Source organism: Orussus abietinus, unplaced genomic scaffold (genome assembly GCF_000612105.2).
Source record: "Orussus abietinus isolate OABI.00-Male unplaced genomic scaffold, Oabi_2.0 scaffold70, whole genome shotgun sequence".
NCBI lineage: Eukaryota > Metazoa > Arthropoda > Insecta > Hymenoptera > Orussidae > Orussus > Orussus abietinus.
The window spans coordinates 627,416-649,960 of record NW_019394280.1 but is presented as its reverse complement, the minus strand read 5'-3'; the positions used below and the strand labels follow the sequence as shown (position 1 = coordinate 649,960).

At 47.1% G+C, this 22,545-nt stretch overlaps 1 protein-coding gene and 1 non-coding gene across 3 annotated transcripts in view; both read right to left on the bottom strand.

The window, feature by feature from the left end:
- LOC105698398 overlaps positions 1-11,245 on the bottom strand; it is a 59,890-nt gene extending 48,645 nt beyond the window's left edge. For both annotated transcript variants that reach the window (XM_012422628.2, XM_012422629.2), the window contains exon 1: positions 8,576-11,245. In XM_012422628.2, the coding sequence (XP_012278051.1) occupies positions 8,576-9,893 (1,318 nt within the window). In that variant the 5' untranslated portion in view covers positions 9,894-11,245. The remainder of the gene's footprint in view (positions 1-8,575) is intronic.
- A 2,890-nt stretch (positions 11,246-14,135) lies between these two features.
- On the bottom strand, positions 14,136-14,208 carry Trnak-cuu. Its single transcript has one exon. It is a non-coding gene; the product is annotated as a tRNA-Lys (tRNA).
- Positions 14,209-22,545: the final 8,337 nt, after the last annotated feature.

Below are 22,545 nucleotides of genomic sequence, written 5' to 3'. Positions count from 1 at the left end.
TTAAGGGCGCGTACCGATGGCCGCGGCATTAATCATCGAATCGCGCCGAAGTGTGAACCAAGGCGACATTAATTGCAATCAAGCTTCGTTTCTTCTCTCGAGCGAAATTCCTTCCTCGATTTGCTTCCATTCGCTAAGAAACTGTGATAAAAACGCACGAAATATGTCGCAAAAATTCGGCATCTCGCCTTTCGACGAGTCATTTCCTTAGCTCGGCGTGTCCCGATGTGGTACTAATCTAGAATTACCCTCCAATTACCTGATATAATTTAGCCTAGAATGACCAGTTACGCTATAATCAACCACTAGCACGGTAGCGATTCTTGTTCTCCTGGAATTTGTTGATCACACTCCACGCGAGCAATCGTTCGCGTGTCGGCGCGAGTTTCTCGGATTTCGCTTTCATCTTTCTTTTATTCTTTTTTTTCCTTTTTTCTCTCTTTCTTTCCTTTTATCATTTCACGTGGATTAAGCGACTCGATCCTCTCGGTATTCAATTAACACGTTATATAGACCGCATTTGGAACCGAAACCACCCGTCGAGCGCTCCAGGAACCGCCCTCGGAGACCATCTAAATGGAACCGTTTCATTCGTGATAATAGGCGTATCTTTTTGCTCTGACATCCATTTTATCTTTATATTGCGAGTCCGCGTGCGTAAATAACAAATGCCAGCTGAAAACGGGTCCGATGGTTTTCGGGTAAAACATGGAGACCCTCCAGCACAATTTCTCGCTTTTAAGAGTTTTTTTTCATGTGCAAGGTGCGAGCGAATTCCCGCAAATCGACCGGGAAGTGTTACGAAACCACGTGGGGCTAATATCATAAAAATATTATAAAAGTAATATTATAAAGTAAACGTTTCGCAAATATTTTAATTGTCTGATAAATATTTACAAAATGTACGATATTCGTTAAATATATTGAAAATATAAGACAAATACTTTATGCTACTAGGGTGCTCCCTGATTTCAAATTCAAATAAGACCCACATCGTTGGCACCTTCCTATTTAAGATTCTCTCTATACCTGTTCGATATTCTTAGTTGCGTTCACAAGATAAATATGAGGTAAAAATGTTCGATTCGGGTACATCCCGAACCCGCTACGGTGAGAGCCACTGCGCCATGCGCGCCTTGTAAACGTTTCCCCTCTGCAGCAAACGGAGCCGCTCGCGATTCGCAAGCGCGATCGCTCCCGGCGGTTGATCGTCGAATCCGCGGGTTAAAGTTGGACGCGATACGCGGTTACGGGTGATAAATCGAAACTCCACACTTAGGGTAATATATATCGCGATAATGCACGCGACGTTTTGATTTAAGCGTCCCGCGGCCCCTCGCGGTCATTCCGATTATTAATCGGCCGCGGATCTTTTTCCGCCGCGATCTTTTGTCGCCGTCTTCCCCGAGAGGTGGAATGGGGGCATTTATAACGGCAATTTGTCACCAAGCGGAGATTTCGCGATTTAAGCACCCGCCAATTGACCCCGGCGACGCTTCGCCGCGGCTCGGAAAAGATTTAAGGCCTCGTCCTGCGAATCTAATGGTGATATCACCGGTACGTTGGCTCGTTACTTCTCCCTGGATTATTTATCGTCTTCTCCGAGGAGTTATCGCGGCCGTTATCGAGCTCCGATTGTCCGCATTCGCGGCCGATCGCGGATTTCTGTCACTCGGCCGCTGACCGGGGCGTGATTGATGACAAATCCGGAAGATCCAGCTTAGAATCGGATGAAAATTTTAACCTAGCGTCAGAGTAAAGAAGATAATTCTAAGAAACATCAGATTAGGGCGAAAGCTCCTGCTTATGTTTTATAACCTCATTTTAATTCGTATTATTCCGTTGGAATTGCCCTGGTTGAAAGCCTGTGACTCTCGAGGCTTTCTCCTTATTCTAGGGTGATTTTGATTGGCAATATATTCTTCTAATTGGTCCTTCGGAATTTACACAAGTGAAATCGGAATTTCTTAAGCTCTTCGTTTCCTGGTTTTACTGACTTATCTTAAATTTATAATGGGGCTTTGGAATTGGCCCTGTCTCCAAATCGCATGCAAGACACGTTATCGATACTCGTGGAATCCGCGGTATTTGGAAACTCCGCTGGCGGCGTCACTCGGAACGTCCGTTTTATTTTTTTAGTGTAATTTTAATTCATAATATGCTTTGAAATTCCCCCATGTCTGCAGAATTATCGCAAGACGCGTCATCGCCTCTCGGAGAATCCCTAGCATTCGGAAATTTGGCTGCGGCGTTTCTCCGAACTTTCTTCTTGTCTTTTCATTGTAATTTAAATTTATTACACGGTTGGAAACTGCCTCCGGTTTTCGAGAATTCGCGCAAGATTCGCGTCATCGGCTCTCGGGGAATCCTCAGTATCCGGAAGCCTCTCTACTGCGTTTCTGCCGACGGGTTTCCTGTACGCTCGGTCGGTTTTCCACTCCCGGCTACTCAATTACCTCTAAAGTAAAGACTCCCGATTATTCCCGAGCCTCTGCTCGTTGCATTTGTGACGGTGTTTAGACCAGGCGCTGAAATATAGCAATTTGTGGTGTTCTTCCGTAATCAGAGGTTTGCCAGAGATTTAGTGCCCTGCCTGGAGCTCGTAACGATGACGTTACAACCCCGTGACGTCGTCGGACTCGAATTTATAATTGCGTAGTATTTATCTGCACAATTACTTTAAATAATACCGGATAATAGACGTAAATACGAAGAAGAGCCTCGAATGCTTAGGCGAGTCAAGGATTCCGGGCGACCTTCAATTTCGCTCGTTCAGTGAATCATTCATCAGGGCAATGACGGAATAATGCCTTTGGAATTAATAATCTCCATAAATAAAAGCAGAGTACAAAGTAACAAGTCTCGCTCGAAGCGACTCTTCTCTTCTCGACTTTTTTCTTTTTTTCTCCTCGGCAATTTGGGCGCGCACTCGAGCTGCATAATTTTATAGTTACGTCTTACTCCCAGCAGCGCAATCCACCCTGAGATAACGTTATCGTCGCGTCGACGTATTTATAAATCCCGTCAAGTTGCAATGCACCCTACTCGTCGACGCGCATGTATTCTCGTGTCAAGTCTCGCTTCTAATACAGTATTAACCGTAACACTCGACTCTGATTCCTGGCATAAATGCAATTATCCATATCAGGAACTACAAGAGCGATTCGATATTCTTGGCGTCGATAACAAACATCTCGTGCTTTCCAACAAAATTTGTTTCGCCCTTTCCTTGTGCCCCGATTAGCACTTTCTGCGCTCTTCGTTAACGCTGATTAAAAATTAATTTCTAACACATCCCTGACCACAACACTCCATCACGAGACTCCTGACATATAATAATCCTTATCAGAAATTGCAAGGGGGGTTTAATGCTCCATTTATTTAAAAATTGCCATCCGTGACGTTTTAAGGAAATACTTCACACGTTTCTTCATACACATCTTTTTGTTCATTTTAAATGGTTTCGCTTTCTCCATTGAAGCTAAACCTCGAATATTTCCCTCTGCCAAGAGTATTCCTCGTGCAATTAATTTTATGCAGGCACTGAGATCGACGCGAAGGGTCAATCGAGGCTACTCATATCGGAGTTAATTAATAATGACTCAGTGTTTTGTTCCAATCTCTCGCACCATCGAGTGAATTTTCTCCAATCACCGCGAAACTCGTTGCTGTCTCAGCACGGCTGAAAAGTGGAATAAAGTTTCGTATCTGAAGACCGTAATCCATGGCGGACGTCCAGAATTCGGTCGAGCCGCAAGCGGAATAGTATGAAAACCGTTCGGGCTATCGGGCCTGATTTATGAGAGCACGTCTCATTACGTATTGCGATTAGATTAGAGTAGCTATCGCACTTCACGCGTACATCGGACGAACTTCCGCTTTCCGCGTATTCGCCCGTTTCGTAATCGCGGATTTCATAATTTCGAGTTATCGGACACTTTCTCGCGGCCGTGCAAATTCTGGCCAGCTTTCATTGCCGTGCCGAATGTAGTATCGATGCAACGAGATGCGACGAGATGCATTCGGAAGCTGAATGGCTTCAACGCGTCTCGTTATTAAAAGAAGTTTCTCGTTCCACAGATTTTCATTCCTTCGTGCCGATCTCGACCCTGCCGTCGTTTAACCTGAAATATCTGGCTGAAACGAAGCCAGGAACTTCGTAATTCACACTTCGAGTTAACGCCGACTGTAAACCTCAAAGCCCCATAAAACGTTCCTGCGAAATTGGCCCTACGGGTCGGGCGTTAACGCTGCTGAGGTCGCCGGAAACGACAACCGCTTCCAGAGCCTCTCTCGAAACATCTCGACTCAAGTTCCACGCTTTAAAATGTTTCTACCGTATTGAAAAGAGCCCATGAGATTTTCGAAAGCGTCCATGGCCGAGAAAAAAATCATCTACGAGGCTAATAACATCTTAGGAATCTTTAGGATTCATGGCAGGCTTCTTCGCGATGATCGTGGCTATCCGATCTCCTAGCTATGCTTGAAATTTATACGAAATTACATAAATGTTCAAGGAGCAAGGAATATTAACGGGGTCGTTTTGCCAATTTTCACGTTTAAGGATTCCGCGAGGATGGCGAATTAAACGAACGGTTGCAAGGCGTTCAATTGCACCGAGAATATTAAGACTGCGCATTCGCACTCGCGTTTACGAGACGTTCTATTGCTGGCGAGTCTATGAAACGCCAATAAAATCAAAGGTACAGAGTTCAGAACGATTGCACATCTATGACCTTCCAGTCGCAATATAGATTGCACGCAGCTGCGGAAATTCTCTGAGGAACGCGACAAAGTAATTTTTTTTAAATTTCAATTAATATTACCAGCCCAAATTTCAGGAATGACGGAGTAATGGCGGTGCACCAGTCGAAACTGCACGGATGAGATGCAGTTAGCCAGGCTGCACATTCGACGCTCATTTACGAGACGTTCTGCCGCAAGTGAATGTATGCAAACTAATAAAATTAGAGATGCGTTTAGGATCCATCTCAGAGTCCATAATACTGGTAACTGCGCGGTTTCCTCCTTGAGATTAACAAACAACTGCAACTACTGGTATTAAATATCGTACAAGCACGGACATTTCCCAAAACATAACTCTCCATCTTTCCCGTCACATTTGAAAGTATCGCACAACTTCAACTACTGGTAATAAATAATCTGCAATTACAGAAATTCCCTAAGAGCACATGACATTAACGATGTTAGTCTAAGAAATGTTGATGACCCAAAATTTCAGAGAAAGCGGACCAACCGCGATGCACCAATAGGCTCTTTCGAATGCACCGCAAGTAGTAAGGCTGCACATTTGGCTCTCGTTTACGAAATGTTCTATTACGAGCGAACGTATGTAAACTAATAAAGTTAGGGAATCGTTTAGAATCCATGTTAGAGTCCATGATGCTCGCAACTCCACACCCTCCCATCCACATTCAAGAGTACTGCACAATTTCAACTACCGGGAATAGTAATAAAACTTACGCAAAAGCACATGGAATTAACGAAGGTCTGTTAGAAAATGTTCTAAACCCAAAATTCCAGAGATGACGAACCAACTCTGGTGCATCAGTCAGTTTGCGAGAGACATTCCACTATGAGTGAATACATACAAACTAATAAACTCAGAAAAGCATTTAGAATCCATCCGAGGGTTCATAATACGCGTAACTCCGCGACCTCTCAGCCACATTTGACTATTTTACAATTCCACCCGGTAATAAATAATATACAATTACAGAGATGACTCAAGAGCACGTGAAATTAACGAGGGTTGCCTGAGAAATATTTCCCGCCTCGAAATTCCAGAGATGACGAACAAACCATGATGCACCTCTGTTAATAAGAGCCCACGTTCGCACTCGCTTTTACGAGACGTTTTATTGCAGCGCCGCTTGAGGTAGGTCAGCAGAATCCGCCGCAGAATGCCGGCTGCTTATCGAAGATAGACCCGTCGTCGAAGCCGCGGTTCTGTCCGCGATACCTCGAAGTCATTGCCATCGAGCCCGTTAATAAATCGAGAGAGGAACCTCGCGAATGCGTTTCGCGAGCGAGTGGGCTCGATGCTTCCGCGAAATTCGATATCAACGCCCTTCGCGTCACGTCGATTCTCCTCGAGCCAACGACCACGAGGTACAACGGCCCCGAAAGGGATCCGATCGGGTTCAGGCGGGGATCCTGGGGGAAAAAATTGCGGAAGGAACGCGCCGCGAAAGGGATCCGCGGTCCAGACGGTCCTTTGGCCGCCCGAGACTCCTCGAGGACTCCCTCTTACGCATCGCCCAAAAATTTATTCCCCATCCGGGGGTTTCTTCTCCGCGCGTTGAAGTCTCTTTTCTCGTTGCCCCCGAAGTGGCACCATATTTTGGAAGCGCAGTAAAATCCGCTCGGAGAGTAATTTCACTTTTTTTCTCCCCGAGTCGTCGGGGTGTTACCCCGATGTGTGGACCGTTCTCCGAGTTTTTACGACCTGCGGAAAAATTCGCCGCGGGTGAAATGTGTTTTGTCTGGTAGAGTGCGAGTATGAGATGGCCGATCGGCTGCAGCGTGCAAGAGGAAGACGCACCGGCGAATCGGTGCGGTTTATGCGCGGGAATAAGTCTCCCGCGAGGGCGGTATTATTAGATCCATTGAATGAACCCCACCGGGGATGATTTCCTCCGGATTTTACCACGGCTCGCGTAAGCAGGTAAACTTAAACACGGCGCATTCGCACCGAGTCTATAACAGTTACCGTGGCATCATTTCCCTCTACGACATCCAGGAAATCGGATAATAGTTGCCACAAAGTACGACGATCCGCTGTTTAACAATAACGACCGCCGGTATAATACCTGCCGCTTCTGGTAATTATTCCCATCGTACGCAAGAGTATCCGAGATTGCTACATTTATGCGGCATAATGCATCGCATCCAATTTTCTCTGAAACCGCGGTACGATCTCGTACACGCGAGCCCTTCCGCCTGTCATGGCGGCGTTCAAGATGGCTTTGGATAGGGGAAAAAAGAAATGAAAATTTCACGCAATTCTTATACCGAGAGTTTTGTAAATTCTTGGAAAATAAAAATCCCCCGTCGTCAGAGGAACGTACAGCTGAGATGGAGGCAAATTCGCCGAGAGGAAAAAAACGAGACAAGGGAAAGACCTCGAGGAAAACATACGAGGGCATTTCCGGTTTGATCCAAAGGGCAGAGTCTTGAACCCGATGTAATAGCAACCTGTTCTGCCTGCACGAGCAGGTGCCTGGTATACATTAAAACGAACGACGCGCATGTTCCGGGAAGGTTTTCAAGAAAAAGGAAAAATCCACCGAGAACGGCTCGCGAACATTCGAGTCTGAAATTTCACCTACCGCAGACGTTCGGGGAAACCGAGATGACAAATTGATTCTCCCTCGTCCCTCCCCCCGATTCAGTTAATGTACCAACTGGACCGAGGAATCTACATTAAAATAAACGATACGCATGTTCCGGGAACGCCCGTTTCAAAGAAGAAAAAAATCTAATAAGAGCTCGTCTAGCACGGAGTCTAAAGTTTCACCCTCCATATAATCCCTTCGTCTACTGGAGCGAAAGCGACAAATTGAGGATCCTCTTTCCTTTCCTCGATTAAACTCGATTAAATCGCGTACTTCAGACTCGGCGAAGCCCTAATTATTTGTTTCTATTTTTATAGTACACGTAGGCGGCACCTAATGAGTCGTTTGGAAGATTTTTGAGGTTAGGATGGGTTATCTTTTTCTCTGTTTCTTTTTCGTTAATCTAGGTCTTGCAGGAGTTTTCATATTTACGTTTGATGGACCTTTCATAATTGTTGCATATCTAAAAGAGGGCAATTTCCCCGACGAGAATTGGCCGAGGGATTCTCGTTCCTCGAGTCCCTGTAAGGTGCGTGGCCAAGAAAATGCGGTTTCTAAAGTATCGACCGGCGCAGAGGTCACTGCGGATCGCCGAATAGAAACGGGCTGGGTAAGTACGAGCTCGGAATGCGTGCGATTTGGTAGCGCGTATTCTTGGACCGACCGGCCCAGACGTGGTCCGATCACACTCCCTGCCCGTAAATCTGCCTATTTCTATCATCATCGGGTATCAAGTACACAGCTGTAGACAAAATCGACTTGTTTGAAAACAATCCAACAATAATTGCCCGCTAGGACGTCAACCCCTGCCCGACACCGAAATTTCCTACCAATGAGGATCTATGAGATTGCATTTCCGGGAGTCCAAGAAGATACGGTACTAAATTGCTTTAAAGAGAGTTAGATCGAAGACGAGACCGAATATTGGGTCACCGAAAAGAGCTGGTCCAAAGTGGACCACATCCGACGACCAGAACGTTAGTGCTGGGAAAAGGTCTTACCCTAAGGTACCAGGATCTTAGAGAGGTCTTGCCGTTCACCTACGGTAGCTGGATGAGATTTCCGATCGGGGGGTACTAATTTGCATCGAAACCTGATCGCGATCGATGAGCGGCGTTCGGTGGACAAATAGAAGCTCGACTATCTCCCGGCGCCGTAACGCTCCAGCGATCCGGAGTTAAAGCTAACGAAGGAACGTTAATAAACTGATTACTCACTATAGTCGGAGGTGTCGTCGTTGGACCCGTTGACCGTGCCGTCCGGAAGAATCTGGAGGTGGCGGTTCTTTATGTACATCTGGATCTTCCTGGATGCGCCGGTGATGTGGGACAAGTTCGCCGATCGCTCCGCCCTGACGCCCGCGTCACCGATCAGATCCACCGGCGCGCCGAACACACCACCGATGACCGTACCGATGGTCAGTGCGCACAGACCGGTCCTGGCTCTGGGGCCGAAAAGAACCACCCCCGACCCGAAGAGTCCACTGTGCCCGAAGGCGAGAAGGAAGAGGAGGAAAGCTAGCTGGACGTAGGAGCGACCGCCTTTAGAGGGCCGCGGAAGCTTCCTCGAGGTAGAAAATCGCAACGACCGTTGAAAGGTCGAGTCGGGAGGATCGACTAGTTCCCCGGCGTCGTCGCACCAGCCGGACCGCGGCGTCCGCGGCTCTGGGAATTTCACCCCGGACAACCTGATGAGCGCCAGATCCTCCCCGGAGAGTCCATCAGGAACAGCCCCCGAATGACTAGAGAACGAAGACTCGCGTCTTCCTCTTTTTGGCCGAGTCGCTTCCCAGCCAGGATCCCCCGAACGACTCCCGACTAAACGGTCCACCAGCGGTCCAGGATTTCCCTCGTGGTGCTCCCTAGAATCGAGGATCGAGCTTCTTCGTTTCCGAGAACACTTCCAAGGGACGCTTCTCTCTTGAGCAGGATCGATGGGGAAGCTCCTGCCCGACGGGTCCTCTTTTTCATGACGGACCCCTAGGAAGGTCGCCCGGATGTCGAGCTCTGTCTCGCGTATCCGGGATCGGTCGACCGAACTTCTCTGCACATCCCGTTTTTGGTCATCCTGCTCCTTCGTCCGTTGTTCTTGGTCGCCGAGACTCCAACCGAGGACTTGGGGTTCGAGTACTTCTCGGCACGTCTGCCGGGAATCCTTGACCTCCTCCGAGATGGCCTCTCCATCACTCGAGCCTTGATACCACCTTCTTCGGAGCTTTCCCTCCCCGCGTGCTCCTCCTGCAGCTTCCGTTCTCCACCTCCGAGTGCATCGCCTCCTTACGGGACTTTCGCCATCGAAGGTCTCGCCCTGACCTCCGGGAGTCGCCGAGAACGACCGAGGACTCCGGTACCTCAAAGAAGGCGTTCCCGATGGAGGTCCGTTGATCGCTTCCTGGTCGGCGGCGCTGCCGAATGTGCTACCGTTGTAACCACCGACGCTGCTGCTGTTGGGTCCAAAAGTCGCGATCGGCCAGCCGGTGTTTCTGCATCCACAGTGCATCACTCTTGGCCCGGCCAGCTCGATCTCAGAGGGCATGACGCGCTCTCATCGGTTCTAGACCCAGACCCTCCTACCGTCGTCGATACGCGATCACGCTGGACCCCTGCGACGATCTTCTCCGGTTCCCCTATTTTGGTGGGCTTGCGTTACGGTCCGTTCAGCGTGTTTGCCCCACATTAACGGGACAACACCAAAACCCGACACTAAGCGATAGTGCACATGCCGTCCGCTTCCTCTTCCGCTCTCGGAGATTTGAGCTATGGCTAGGAACTTGTTCCTGTCCTCTCCCTACATGGAACTGTTACGCTCCTCCGGTATCATCGCCACCCGTAAGCCCATAATCACTTTCGCTGAGGGCCCACGTATTCCCCCGGCGGGACCAATCGGCCGCTATTTTCACCTCCTTCCTCTTCCACTGTCCACGAATCGCACCTTCTAAGTTCTCGCATCATTGCACCTTGGTGGCGGAGGGGCCACCAATCGCGGAGGACCTCTGGCCTAGTCAGAACGGCTTATTGGCGAAGATCGGGAACCATGGGATGGGTCTACGGGGTGGCATCACTCGACCCGGCGAACCTACCTTCCAAACTGAACACTCTTCCCCCGTCCTCGCGGTCCCGAGGAACGGGACTCATCGATGATCCTCGAGGAACTCCAAATCTCGACCAGGGAACCCGGGACCACCGACGGTTCGTTCGTTCCTCCAGACTTCTTCCTAGAACTCGCGGGTGTCTCCTCGGTGGGTCAGTCTTTCGTCGGCGACCGTGCCTCTTGCTCGCAGTGGGGTCTTCGGGCCTCGAGTAGGTCAGTCCTGGATCCGCACGACGGAAGGAAACTCCAGGAAGCAGGCATCGAGGAACCGCGGTACTTTCCGCCCTTTCCGAAAGGACCACGACCCCTCGACTCCCCTCGTCCTAAGACGACGACGGTGGAGGAGACCGCTGTCCCACGTTGGTCGTCTCGCCCTGTGGCCCGATCCGACCCCGTCAACGGGGGGCCCCACCTGCTCTCGGCGGCAACTGTAAAGACTGTAAAGACTGTCCGGCCACATGGGTCGAAGAGTCCCGGATCCTCCTTCGGGAGCGGTTCTCGTCCCGGGGGCGGGTCGCGCTGGCGTCGCGCCGGTCGGCGCGCCCGGCTCCGGGGGTATCGGTGGAGAACCGTGGGGGTTATCTGGTCGGATGGTGCCGGTGCGGCGTCCGAGAAACTACTGAACGAATGCCGCGGTTCTCTTGGCTCGGGTTCGGTACTTCGGTTCGCTCTCGTAGAACCAATACCAGGCCGCTGTGACGGGCCGCGAGCGAGACCAACACTAGCGTGCGGAGATCGACGCGCTCACGGGCGTGCAGCGTCCATCCCGTCTCGTCCCGTTCCCGTTCCCGTTTCGTCCCGACCCGCCGTCCCGTTCCGTTTCGTATCGTCCCGTCCCGTTCCGTCTCATCCCGGCGCAGCGGGCAGCGCGCGACAGATCTGGATGCGCTCGCTACCGCGACGCTGATGCCGGCGCTCACGGGCTCCCTCTCCCGGTCGAGCCCCCTGATATCGCCTCCTCCTCCCTCTCCTGCTCCCTCGCCCACTCCCTCCCTGGGCGCCCACCTCGTGGCTTTCGCTCCCTCCCACGCGAGCCGTCTCTCTTTCGCTCCCTCTCTCTTGCGCCGAGCGCTTTTCCGCCCGATTTTCGCCGCGCTCCCGGGAACTCCGAAAACGCAAAACAGACGAGTTTAAGAAATTTACAGAATTTTCAGATTTTTCAGATTTTTCAGATTTTTATCAATTTTTAAGATCTTTTCCTAAATTGTTGAACACTGCTCATGAATTTTCAGGGCGGTTCTTCTTCTTCTTCCCTTTGAAATTTCAATGATAACTGGAGACTTTCTGGAATCTTCGAGCTGGTGGGGTTCGAGGATAATCTGAGTACATACAGACCTGGTTTTTCAATTTTTCTTTTTTTATTTTTGAGGCTTTCTTCGGGGCTGATAATTTTTGTATGTTCTCGAGCAGTGCAATTGCAAAGGCCCCGTGAGTTATGCGAGTTTTCCTAGGTTGTTTCGATGGAACGCTTTGAATCTTCTGGCGTGAACGCTCACCGAAATCTGGAAAATAAGAGGGAAAGGGTTGATTTTGATCTCGAGTGGTTTCATGATATTTCCGGCTATACTTTGGGGAGTTTGTCGAATTTATCGATCTCGATATTTCATTTATGAATCTCTTGGATCGAAGACGAAAAATTAAAAAAATCTATGGTCACGTATGGAATGTTAAATTAAGGATTACACGTAGAAATTGTATGTACATATATTTATATACAATTTCTATATAATTGTCTAATTGTATATATTGAATCCAGATTATGAACATTTTAATTGTTACTCATTTTAGCTGGTAATTTTTTTTTTTATTTTTCTTAAAACCACCCGACTTTGCTTTCGCTCCTGCGACACGACAGCTTCCACATTTTTGGGAAGAAACATCCTTTTCGAGTCGTCCGAAGTTTTTCTCCCCGTTTCCGGAGAGGAGTCATCGGTAAACCATCCCGAGGGCCGAAACACGAGAGAAGATAGATCTTCTCCGTTTTACAGATTACTTGCACCCGCCTTCCCGATCGGCATCTTCCCCTTGTCGCTCCCTGCACTTCCGTCTCGAGACGGGGGGGAAGAAAGAAATTTCCTTGCAAGTCACTCTCGAGTCATTTACCGGCGACACTCGTAAAGTTTGTAAGAAATGAGGCTCCATGACAGTCGAAAAGAAAAATTTCAGGGGCGGCGATAACGGCAATCGTCGAGTTAAGTGGGAAAAAAAAAGCACAGGTAGACTCGAAGAATCCGCGATTAGGAACACTGACCTACGATAGTCCCAGGAAAACCCATTTTGTTGAAAATTGCACTGAACGACAAAATGCTTTTTTTGTGTCCTGCAAAAAATCTGGACCTTTTCTTGTATCCGGGAGCGACTGTTAGGAACAACAAAATGTCCGAATTAGGTCGAAATTTGGAAAAAAAAAAAAGATTATTTTTCAGCTATAGAAGTTTCATTGAAAATTGCTCCCAGTCAGAGCAGAATGAAGTGACCAAAGTGGTGGCAATCAGAGGAACTTCCTGAAGAGTTTTTATCAATAGCCCTTCTCTCTCCAGAAACCAAAACCCCTCGGCCTGGGTCACTTTCGAGACATTTGCCGGGGACTCTCGTAAACTTTGTAAGAAACGAGGCGCCGGGATGGGAAATTCAGAGATAACGATAACGGGTGTATGACCCCTTCTTGTAAATGGAGAAAAAAGCGGCCCAGGTATACGCAACCGTAATTGAGGAAGGGGCCATTTTTTTTTGTTTTAAACCGCAAAAAATTTCGAAAGCTTCTATATCGCTCCGTACTCAATCAGCTTTATGACAAATGATGTGGTACATGTGTCATCGAGTACATTTTTAATTCTTTTTGAATAATTGGAGGGCACGTTTCGTCGAATGCTTAACATTTCTTCGGTCTACTGTTGTCACGCAATGAAATGCACGGGGCCTAACGAGACCCGGTCACAGTTTTCTTAATGGAAGGGTTATTTTTCGGCACGTGTGAGGGGCCATACGCGTGTCGACGAGTAGTTAATAGTCCTCCCTTCCCTCCAAACCTGTCGAAAAGGACTTATAGGGTGCGAGTGGCGCTTAACAACTCCTGCCGCATGACGTAAATGTACCGAATCGGATCGCTGGGCTTTGCGGCCGAGCTTTGAACTCCTAAGCACAAAGAGCAGCCCGAGACTCGAATTTTTATTCATCAGCTTGCAGAATCGCCCGAAATTTATACTCCTTAACCGACGTTAATGACCCCGATTATCGCCTTGCCCTAAACGTTAATTTTATTATCGCGCATGCACGGACGAGATAATTGGTCATTTAACAATAAGTAATCATTGGACATTGTACTGGACGATGTTAATTATTGTGGCTTCAGCCTTTTCGTTTAGGCTACAATTGTGGAGAAATGATATCTTACATTCGTGCGTAACGTTAATTACATTACTCGAATTACTATTGATATTTATCAAAAATATATACAGCTGCGAGATTAAACATAACTGAGGATTATTTTCAATTAAATTCCTGCATTTCATCGTCGCAGGTTTGCGGCACAATCGCTGTGCTCAGTTTCTTAAAATTATCACAAAAATTGTAAATAAATTATTGCCCTTCTAAAATAACGTGTACTTGATTTTATAAATTGACTATAATGTAAAAAAGGAAGAAAAAATAAGAATTTAACACAAGTAAAGGAAAAAATAAAATTTTCGCCCAACGTGGGGCTCGAACCCACGACCCTGAGATTAAGAGTCTCATGCTCTACCGACTGAGCTAGCCGGGCACTTGGTGTCGTATCTGTAAATACATGTATTTCACAAGTAGTATCGGTCATTCTTATCAGAAATTATATTTTATAATATAGAAAACTTAAACCACAGTTTACAAATGTATATATAAAACTTGGTAAATGCTATTCCGACATATTATCGTACAAGTGCGACTATTTTAAGCAAAACACCTGTCGTCGACAATATCGATAAAAGTATATACGAGAAGCAATCTGATAAAAAATCTCAACATCAAGAAAATATTATATAATACAATGAACAGTATTACAATAACAACGTGCACTTGGATAATAACGTCTTGTAATAAAAATAAATGTGTCGAGAGAAACCGGTCCACTGAACGTAACCTCATTTCGAACGGAACGAAATGAAGTTATAATTTACAAAATTCTCAGTGGGTCGAGAGAATACGAGGGAAACTTTCCTAATTTTTTAATACATTCTTTACCTTGCAAGGTGCGAAAAAAAAATATCGAGCAAGTTGTAATTAAAGATGTTCCACCGTGGAAATTAAAGTTTTTTCGGCCAGTCTCAACATCGTTGCCCGTTAAGCTCCGGCGAGTTATCGCGCACGAGGTATTGAAAGTTTACGGCTTGAAAAGTGGCCCCTTAAAGTCGGGTGCGGTGCTTTTGATCGTTCGCGGGCACGACGAAGCATGAAGCATTTCGGGGATCGGAAAATGAGACATTGGTTTCAAGTTGAAAGCTTTATCAGGCCCTCGGCCAGGGCCGATATTGCTTCGGCTGGTAACTCGGAGGATTGCTTTGGCGCCTCCTGAGCGCCACTTTACGAGGCCTTCGGGGGCCACTTCGGTTTTACAACCGTAACGTGCCAATTTTCACTGGGAATTTACTCCCCCTTCGTCTTTGTTTCCCTATTTTCTCCCCCCATCGTCTGTGAAAAGAAAAGATTCCACACTCCGGGACGGAGTCATGTACACCTGAGCCATTAACAAAAAGAAAAGAAACGTCGAAAGTCAAAAGAAAGGAGGGAAAAGATAGAAGAAAGGGGGAAACACGCAGGTGGAGAATTTCATGGAAATTGAAACATCAAGGAAGCGTATGCGCAGTTTCTTTTTTATCAGGCGCCATTTTTTAGCCAGAATCACGACGCGGTTGGGGAGAGTGGCTGGACATTGGATTTAGGATACATCGAATACTAATGAGCCCACAATGTTGCAGTGTAAACAGTCCGGATCGAACAAATTAATTTCAATCAAATTTTATTACATACACGTGTACCATGCGGGGGGCATAAATCAGGAGTTTTACATTCGCGATTCGTCCTCCGCGGTTCTTGAAAGGAGGCCCGAAAGAAGTTACGGCCATTAATGTCCGAACTGAAAAACCGGGCAAAAAGAACGTGCAAACCCATCGAAAGTACGATCGTTAACGTCTAAACCAAAGAAGCTACTTCGGGCATGAATAATTATCGGCAGAATTGCTCACTGGCGTCGTGCCGTAAAAGTCGCGCTCCGATACACTATTTCGGCTTGAAGCTCGCATAAAGATTACATTAACGCTAAATATTCAGCCCAATTTTTTTTTTGCACCACAATATAGCCCCATGGAATAATAATCGAATGCGTTCGAGTCGTACGCCATTGAGCTACTCGAATTTTATGGTTTAATAATAGGGAACTCCGTGTTTACTCGTACACAGTGATGCTAATTTTCTGCCGCAGTTGGGTACACTGCAGACAAACGATGCTGGAGTAACAAAAAGATATAAAAGATTGAAAAATATGTAAGCAGGCATAACGCAGCACCTAGGTACACCCCTAATGCAATAATGGAAGCATAATTTCAGCCCGAAGCACAGCGATTCATGCTCGGGGCATCGAAACGAGGACCAAAGTAGCTGCTCGACGCGCGCTTTCCATGTTCTTTCTTTTTTCCGGCACATCCGACTATAATCGATTATTATAATGAGGATAATTGCAAGCAAGGGGAGCGCCGGTTAAAAAGCCGAAAGAATACATTCTTGCTCGAATGTGGGGATCACCGAGGTCGCGGGAAACCCTTGAGAATTCATAAATTACACCCCCAGGGTCTTTCGCGATATTTACGTTCATGTTGTCGTTATCTAGATTGAGGATAATTTCTGAAACTTTTATGTTCGGCTTGAAAGGGAAGAATTGGGGTAAGGGGGTAAAATGAGAATTCAGCGGTCGGGGCCGCACAATGGGCCACCAACGATCGGGGAAACTTCTCAAAAGTCCTTCCATATTTCGAAAACGGTGTCCAGGTTGACACCTGAATCAGATACTGAATGCCTCGACTTCTATTGCCGTCGATGATGGATGGCAGTAATGGATCAAACTGGACACTCGGGACGAGCCGAAGGCTTTTTAACCACGGGTGGTTCAGTTAGAGAGGGTAGAAAGGGTTAGAACGCCCATTGACCGAAAAGCATGGCAGAACTTTCAATAGGAGTGAAAATCAACGTCTGTTCAATGTTGCAAAATACGCGAAAAAAAAGTACAAAACCAACGTCATGCGTTTCCACTCTAGTAGGACAAAATAATTTCTAAATATTTCTTTGTAATCTTTCCTAAATGTCTAAAGCGACAGATTTTTTTAACATGTCTTGTAGATTTCATTCGAACATATCTAAAATATTTGTGAAAATCTCAGACATGTTTAGTTTTAATCATTTATGAACATATATCAAGATTATATTTTTTAATTTATAAACATATAATGAAATACATAATAAACATATAATGAATTTTTTACTTTACGATTATAATCGGACACTTCATTTGGTATCAAAAACCGCGAGAATTTCCAATATTCCAATATTCTCGTTCCGGTATTTCATTATGATAGCAAAACGAGTTATTTTGATTTTAAATATTTTTGAAACGTTTACAGCCAATATATTCGGCAGATAATATTTAAAAAATACTTATTTTAAAATGAAACGAAACGTTTTGTATATCTGTAAGAAAAATATGACGAAAACCTGTGGAGTTAATGTTATAGAAATATTATAAAAATAATATACTAAAGAAAACGTTTTGCAAATATTTCAAATGTCCCGTAAATATTTACGATATGTATGATATTCGTTAAGTATATGGAAAATATAAGACAAATATTTTGTGCTACTAGGGCACTAGGAAAATGAGAAAATGGCGATATTTTACACCCTCCTATTAAATTAATTTACTCCGGGGATAGATAAAAAAGGAAAGTAGATTTTAAAATTGTTTTGAAAAATTACTTCCACGAGAAGTGAGCTCGTTTATATTTGGAAAGAAATAAGGAATTTGAGAAGAAGTAAAATAAAATGATCAGAGAAGTTGGGAAGAGGTTTGGATAAGAAAAGTCTTTTCTTTTACGAGTCTTCTCCCCGTGAGACGATCTTCGGTGGCGGGCCCGGTGTTATTAATGGAAAAGGGTTAGAAAATTAGTCTGGGTCCAGGGCACACGAGGGAGGCTCTATTATCTCGGATTACGTATAGGGCTTATCTAGCGACACAGTTTTCTGAGAGGGAAATTATGCGCTCCTCTCTCTGCTGGAAGGGTTGAAAAATGACGGGGTGACCCCGGCTATTTTCTCAGCTGCACCTACCGAATTCTGATACGCTTCTCCACTTAAATTAATGCCCTAGACAGAGATTGGGCGCTTAAACAAATGAATACCGATGGACCTGCGACACTCGAGCATTAAGGACACGGCAGTAGTTAAGTGGACTAAATGAATTTAAAATTTCACTGATTTCGAAAATTGGAATTAATGTGATAAGATACAGTCGTTAGTTTCAGAGGACCGATATCGACATCTAAAGAGGTTCAAATTCAGGCATCTTTTAAGCATCAATTCCCGATAATCATGAGATTCATATGCTCTTATGAATACGTAAGCATCCTCAATTTACGGATGATTAAAAGCTATACATCCGAAGCTCCATTAAACGAATTGTAGTTTCGACCAACTTTTTCCACGGCCAGTCCAGTGAGTTTGGAAGGAGGCAGGAATATGACGATTTTTTCACGGAAATTTACTCGCTCTCCCGGAGAGATCGTTTAATCTCCTTCGAGCGACTAATTTAGGAGTCTGCAGAAAATCTCCGAAAGAGATCGCTCCGTTTGTTTTCTCTTTCGTTTAATTTACATGGACCACCTCTCGGGCCACAGATCGAATGAGTTAACAATTCGATACTTCAACGTCAGACCCGTTCGAAGATCGACAACGAGACATTATCATACAGAGTATTGTCCCGATCAATTTTCAAATGTCAATCGATCCTATCTAATAGTGCAATTAGATCTGGGTTGGTCAGAAGGAATTTTTAATACATGCATCCGTTATTGGGAGAAAAGTGCATCGATCCGAGGGTTCGGGTCTCGGCATTTACAGGGCCAAGGACCTAAATATTATCCCGAACATCCGGAACATGTAGATAGGTACATGGAAGATGCAGCATCCAATATGCGCCCAGCGCAGGTGCGTCTCCGATCTCGATGGCCCAAAAAGTCGGAGGACCGGAGGGGAGGAAGAAGAGTGAAAAAACAGAAACGTGTAGATCAATCGGAAGGGTTCACGCCATGGTCCAGCGATCCGTGGCGCCAAGATCAAGGAGGTGCGATCGATTCCGATCTATATTGGGCACTGGAGCGGAGGTAATTCAATTTCTGTCTGGGCCTGCCTCAAAGTACACGGTCCTATGTCCTAACCCGTCCAAAGAGAACAAGGACACCCTCGGATTAAAATTCGGGGGTTCGGACGGCGTGGGCTAAATCGCTTCGGACAACTCGATGGAGAGGTTCTGGAGTCGCTCCAAAGACGAGCGACAAGCGGAATGAATGGAGCCGAACGGAACGAGCTGGTCGGCGCATTACGGGGCCTCGGTGTCAAAACACTAAACTAATGCACGCTGGAAGGTGTCGGGTTGTCCAGTCCGGCCGAGATCGCTTTGGACCCCAGAAAAGGGTAAATCGGAGGGTTTTCGAAATTCATTTCCGTGAATGCCTGGTCCTCGCGACTGGTTTACGAGATTATGCCACCCTCGCGGTGGTGCCTCGCCAGGGGTGTTCTTTATTGGGCAATCGATTCTCTTCGAGATGGGACATCGAGCCTCGAGGTAAGGATGGACGACGGCGCTAAAGGTTCCTGGGACTTTTTGAACACGAGTCCCGAAAAAAGGCCAACGACACGAGGAGGTCGTTTATCCAGCGGGCTGTTAATCGGGAAACTCTCCGGCTTCGGGCATGACTGATGCCGAATATGCCGTATTTGCATACAGCGAGTCGGATTAACAAGGGGAGGGAAGAATTCCTACCTACTCGGCATAAACATATTCTTTGTGGATACTATGAATGTGCAGATGAAAAATATTGCACACGTGGAACCTCACGTTACTAGTAATCTTGAAATTGTGGAGGTTGATAATGAAAAATCTGTTTTTTCTTTATTCCTAAATTTCCCGCACGGAATTATTAATCCATCAGATTTTTACAATATTGCTTTCATTTACCGTGTACCTATTATATGTGTATCTTTGGGAATTAATATTGTTGTCGAAGTTTACAAAAAGGTTGGCTCTCTGGAAAGAGATTTTGAATTCGTTTCGTATCTGGTGGGAAAGCGCCAGCCAGCTACAGAGCGCGTGGGCGGGAGGTTAAGGGTTGAAGAAGGAGTGAATAAATTGTGGGGAAACTTTGAAAACACCCCCCGAGGTCCAAGATGCATTTCAAAACATAGGCTGGAAAAATAGTAAGCCACATGGACGGTCCCGGAAATACTATTCTTAGAGTTATATGGAGTTAAATGTGTCCGTTGATGGTATTCTTTGTGCCCAACACACGGGTAATGTACAAGATTCCCAAGTAACCCGATTTTTAATAACAAATTAACCATTCCATTATGAGTATTAATTTTGAAAAAAAAGGTCCTCCCCACAGCTTTCGATTTCGATTCCGGACTCCCAGTTCGCAACAATGCGCAATGGACTTCGATTCCATCAAGACGTCGTCAAGATATCCGAGAATAATCCCCATGGCTAAATGTTGCCTCGATTTCTGAGGATTCGCCCGCGATCACCGTCACGACTCGGCACTGCACGAGCTCGTTGCAATTTATTAACCCGTCGCCATGACGAGGTTGCACTTCGGGTAGGGCCTCCCTATATTTAGCGGCGCGTAAAGTTCACGCCACTCGAGTTTGTTTGGTTTTATGGGGTCCATGAACTTGGCGCGGTGCGACATGTGGCGGATCCGGGCTGATCGACGAATCATCGGAACCGCGCATCGGGCCCTCGTGATGGCCAATCGATCCGATCGAACCTCGTTAAAGCGACCAGTGGCCGGTCCTGACTCGGGCCGAAATTCGACTCGGACAATTGTCTCGCGCGATTAACCACTGCTGGGCGCAAAAAGCTGGCCGGACTCGCTGCGGTAAACAGCGTGCAAAAAGAGGCGCAAGAATCTGGTTCTTTCCCGATTCTCGTTAAAAGCCGAGCAAAGGGGCTGGACCGAATCGTTACTCTCGAGATCGTCGTCGGTGGCATACTCGGCGGTGTTCTCAATTTGTGTCATTTACATCGGCGCCCTGATAGCACCTGAACCATTACCATAAGCGCAGGTAAGGTAGTCCGTGGCGTTATTAGAGGAAGCGAGTGCTCAGAGAAATGTGTACTCGAGGTATCGGGCACTAAATGGAATTCACGACATGGGTTGCATCCAACAGGTCTCGATCCCATCTAGGGGAGAGTACGGTCCGGATAAACCAGGAAGACTGGAGTCACGTGTAATCAAAATCGACGTGTGTTACAACGGACGTGGTATTTCAACAAAGGCGACGCGCGACGCTCTTGCGTCCACCTTAATAGGTCATAACGTCATAATATACTTATACGACGGCCGTTGACACGTCGCTCGTGAGGTCTCGACCTAAACGTCCAGTTAATTCGTCCTCGCGTACGTTTAACAGTCATCTCAGGTATGACGCGCAACTCGGAGGACGCAAACTGGTCCGACGAATAGCGGAAGGTCCTCAGAGGGCAAAGACACCGGCCTGCATTCTCGAGGAGGTGCTCGCGTAATGCTAATGTCATGTAGGTCGGATTATTTGTTATCTCGGACTTCCTCGAACGGGTTCCACGTGGTAGCTGACGGGGTAATCCGCGCGTGGACGCGCGTCCTAAGGACCAATACGCCGGTTAGTGCTCGTCTTCAATGGTCCCGATAGTTCGTGACTCCCGTGAGCCCGAAACCCTCGCTGATCTCAGATATCGGGCCATTTGCCAAGCCACTCCCTGGGAAAATTTCGCGACGACGGAATCGTTCACCTGCGTCGCTCCGAAATTCCCATGGACCACCAGAAGGCGAGTCCCCGCGACTCTCGAGAAGAGCGAAAGTCTCGAAATTAATTACGTGCCGTTCTGTAACCGCTTCGGGACGTGTCCGTTAAAATTCCGGTTTGTACGGTGGGAAATATCCCTCATGGTAGCGGGTTACCGCGACGTCGAACCGAGTCGTTGCGCAGGTACCGACAAACAGGGGTGTAGCGGGTAAGAAAGAATAAACAAATTAATTTCGTCGACGGTAAGTTTAGTACCAGAAAGATCGCCACGACGTTGACGAAAGATGCACGAGGACGTGCCCCTCGAGAGCAGAACTTCATCTCCGAAGGCCACCGGCTCGCTCTTTTCAAGGCGCCATGTCGCCATGTAGAAGCGCGCAACGGCCTCCGATTTCCCCGCGAACGACGACACGGCCTTGAAAGTCTATCAAAGTCTCGACCCTCGACTCGATGTCGGCGAAATCGAGCGTCCTTTGATGGCGAATTCCACTCAGGATCGCTCTGGTTCGGCCTCGAGTCCGAAGGAGCTCCCGAAAGGTCCCGGGTGTGCGTAAACCATTCGCGCGTTACCATTTTTCAGTGGGTCGAGTGTCTGGGTGCTCATTGAGCCGAGGTAGCATGTAAATTTATTCCATCGAGGTGTGGTTGCGGCATGTATCGTGTAGATCGTACGAACACCGGCTTCACCGCCTCCGCATAAGTTATGTGTCCCGGCGGTCGGTCATCCGTGTTCGCCGACCAGTGTCCACGCTGGTGCCCAAGAGAGCGAAACCACTTTTGCTCTCGCCGAAGGATGCGTCGGGTAGCACTCGCGAATTTCGAGGATCCTCGAGAACCCGAGCAGACGCAACCACCCGGTTCCCGCAAGGTGCGATTGCCGTTTTCATTAGCGATTACAGTAGATCGGTTGAACTTCCAAGAGTGGGACCAGGACACCCTCACGAGAGGTCCTTCGCAACCATTTTAACCCAGAACGTACCGCCTCGATGATTCGCGTGCATTTATCCAGGAAGATGGA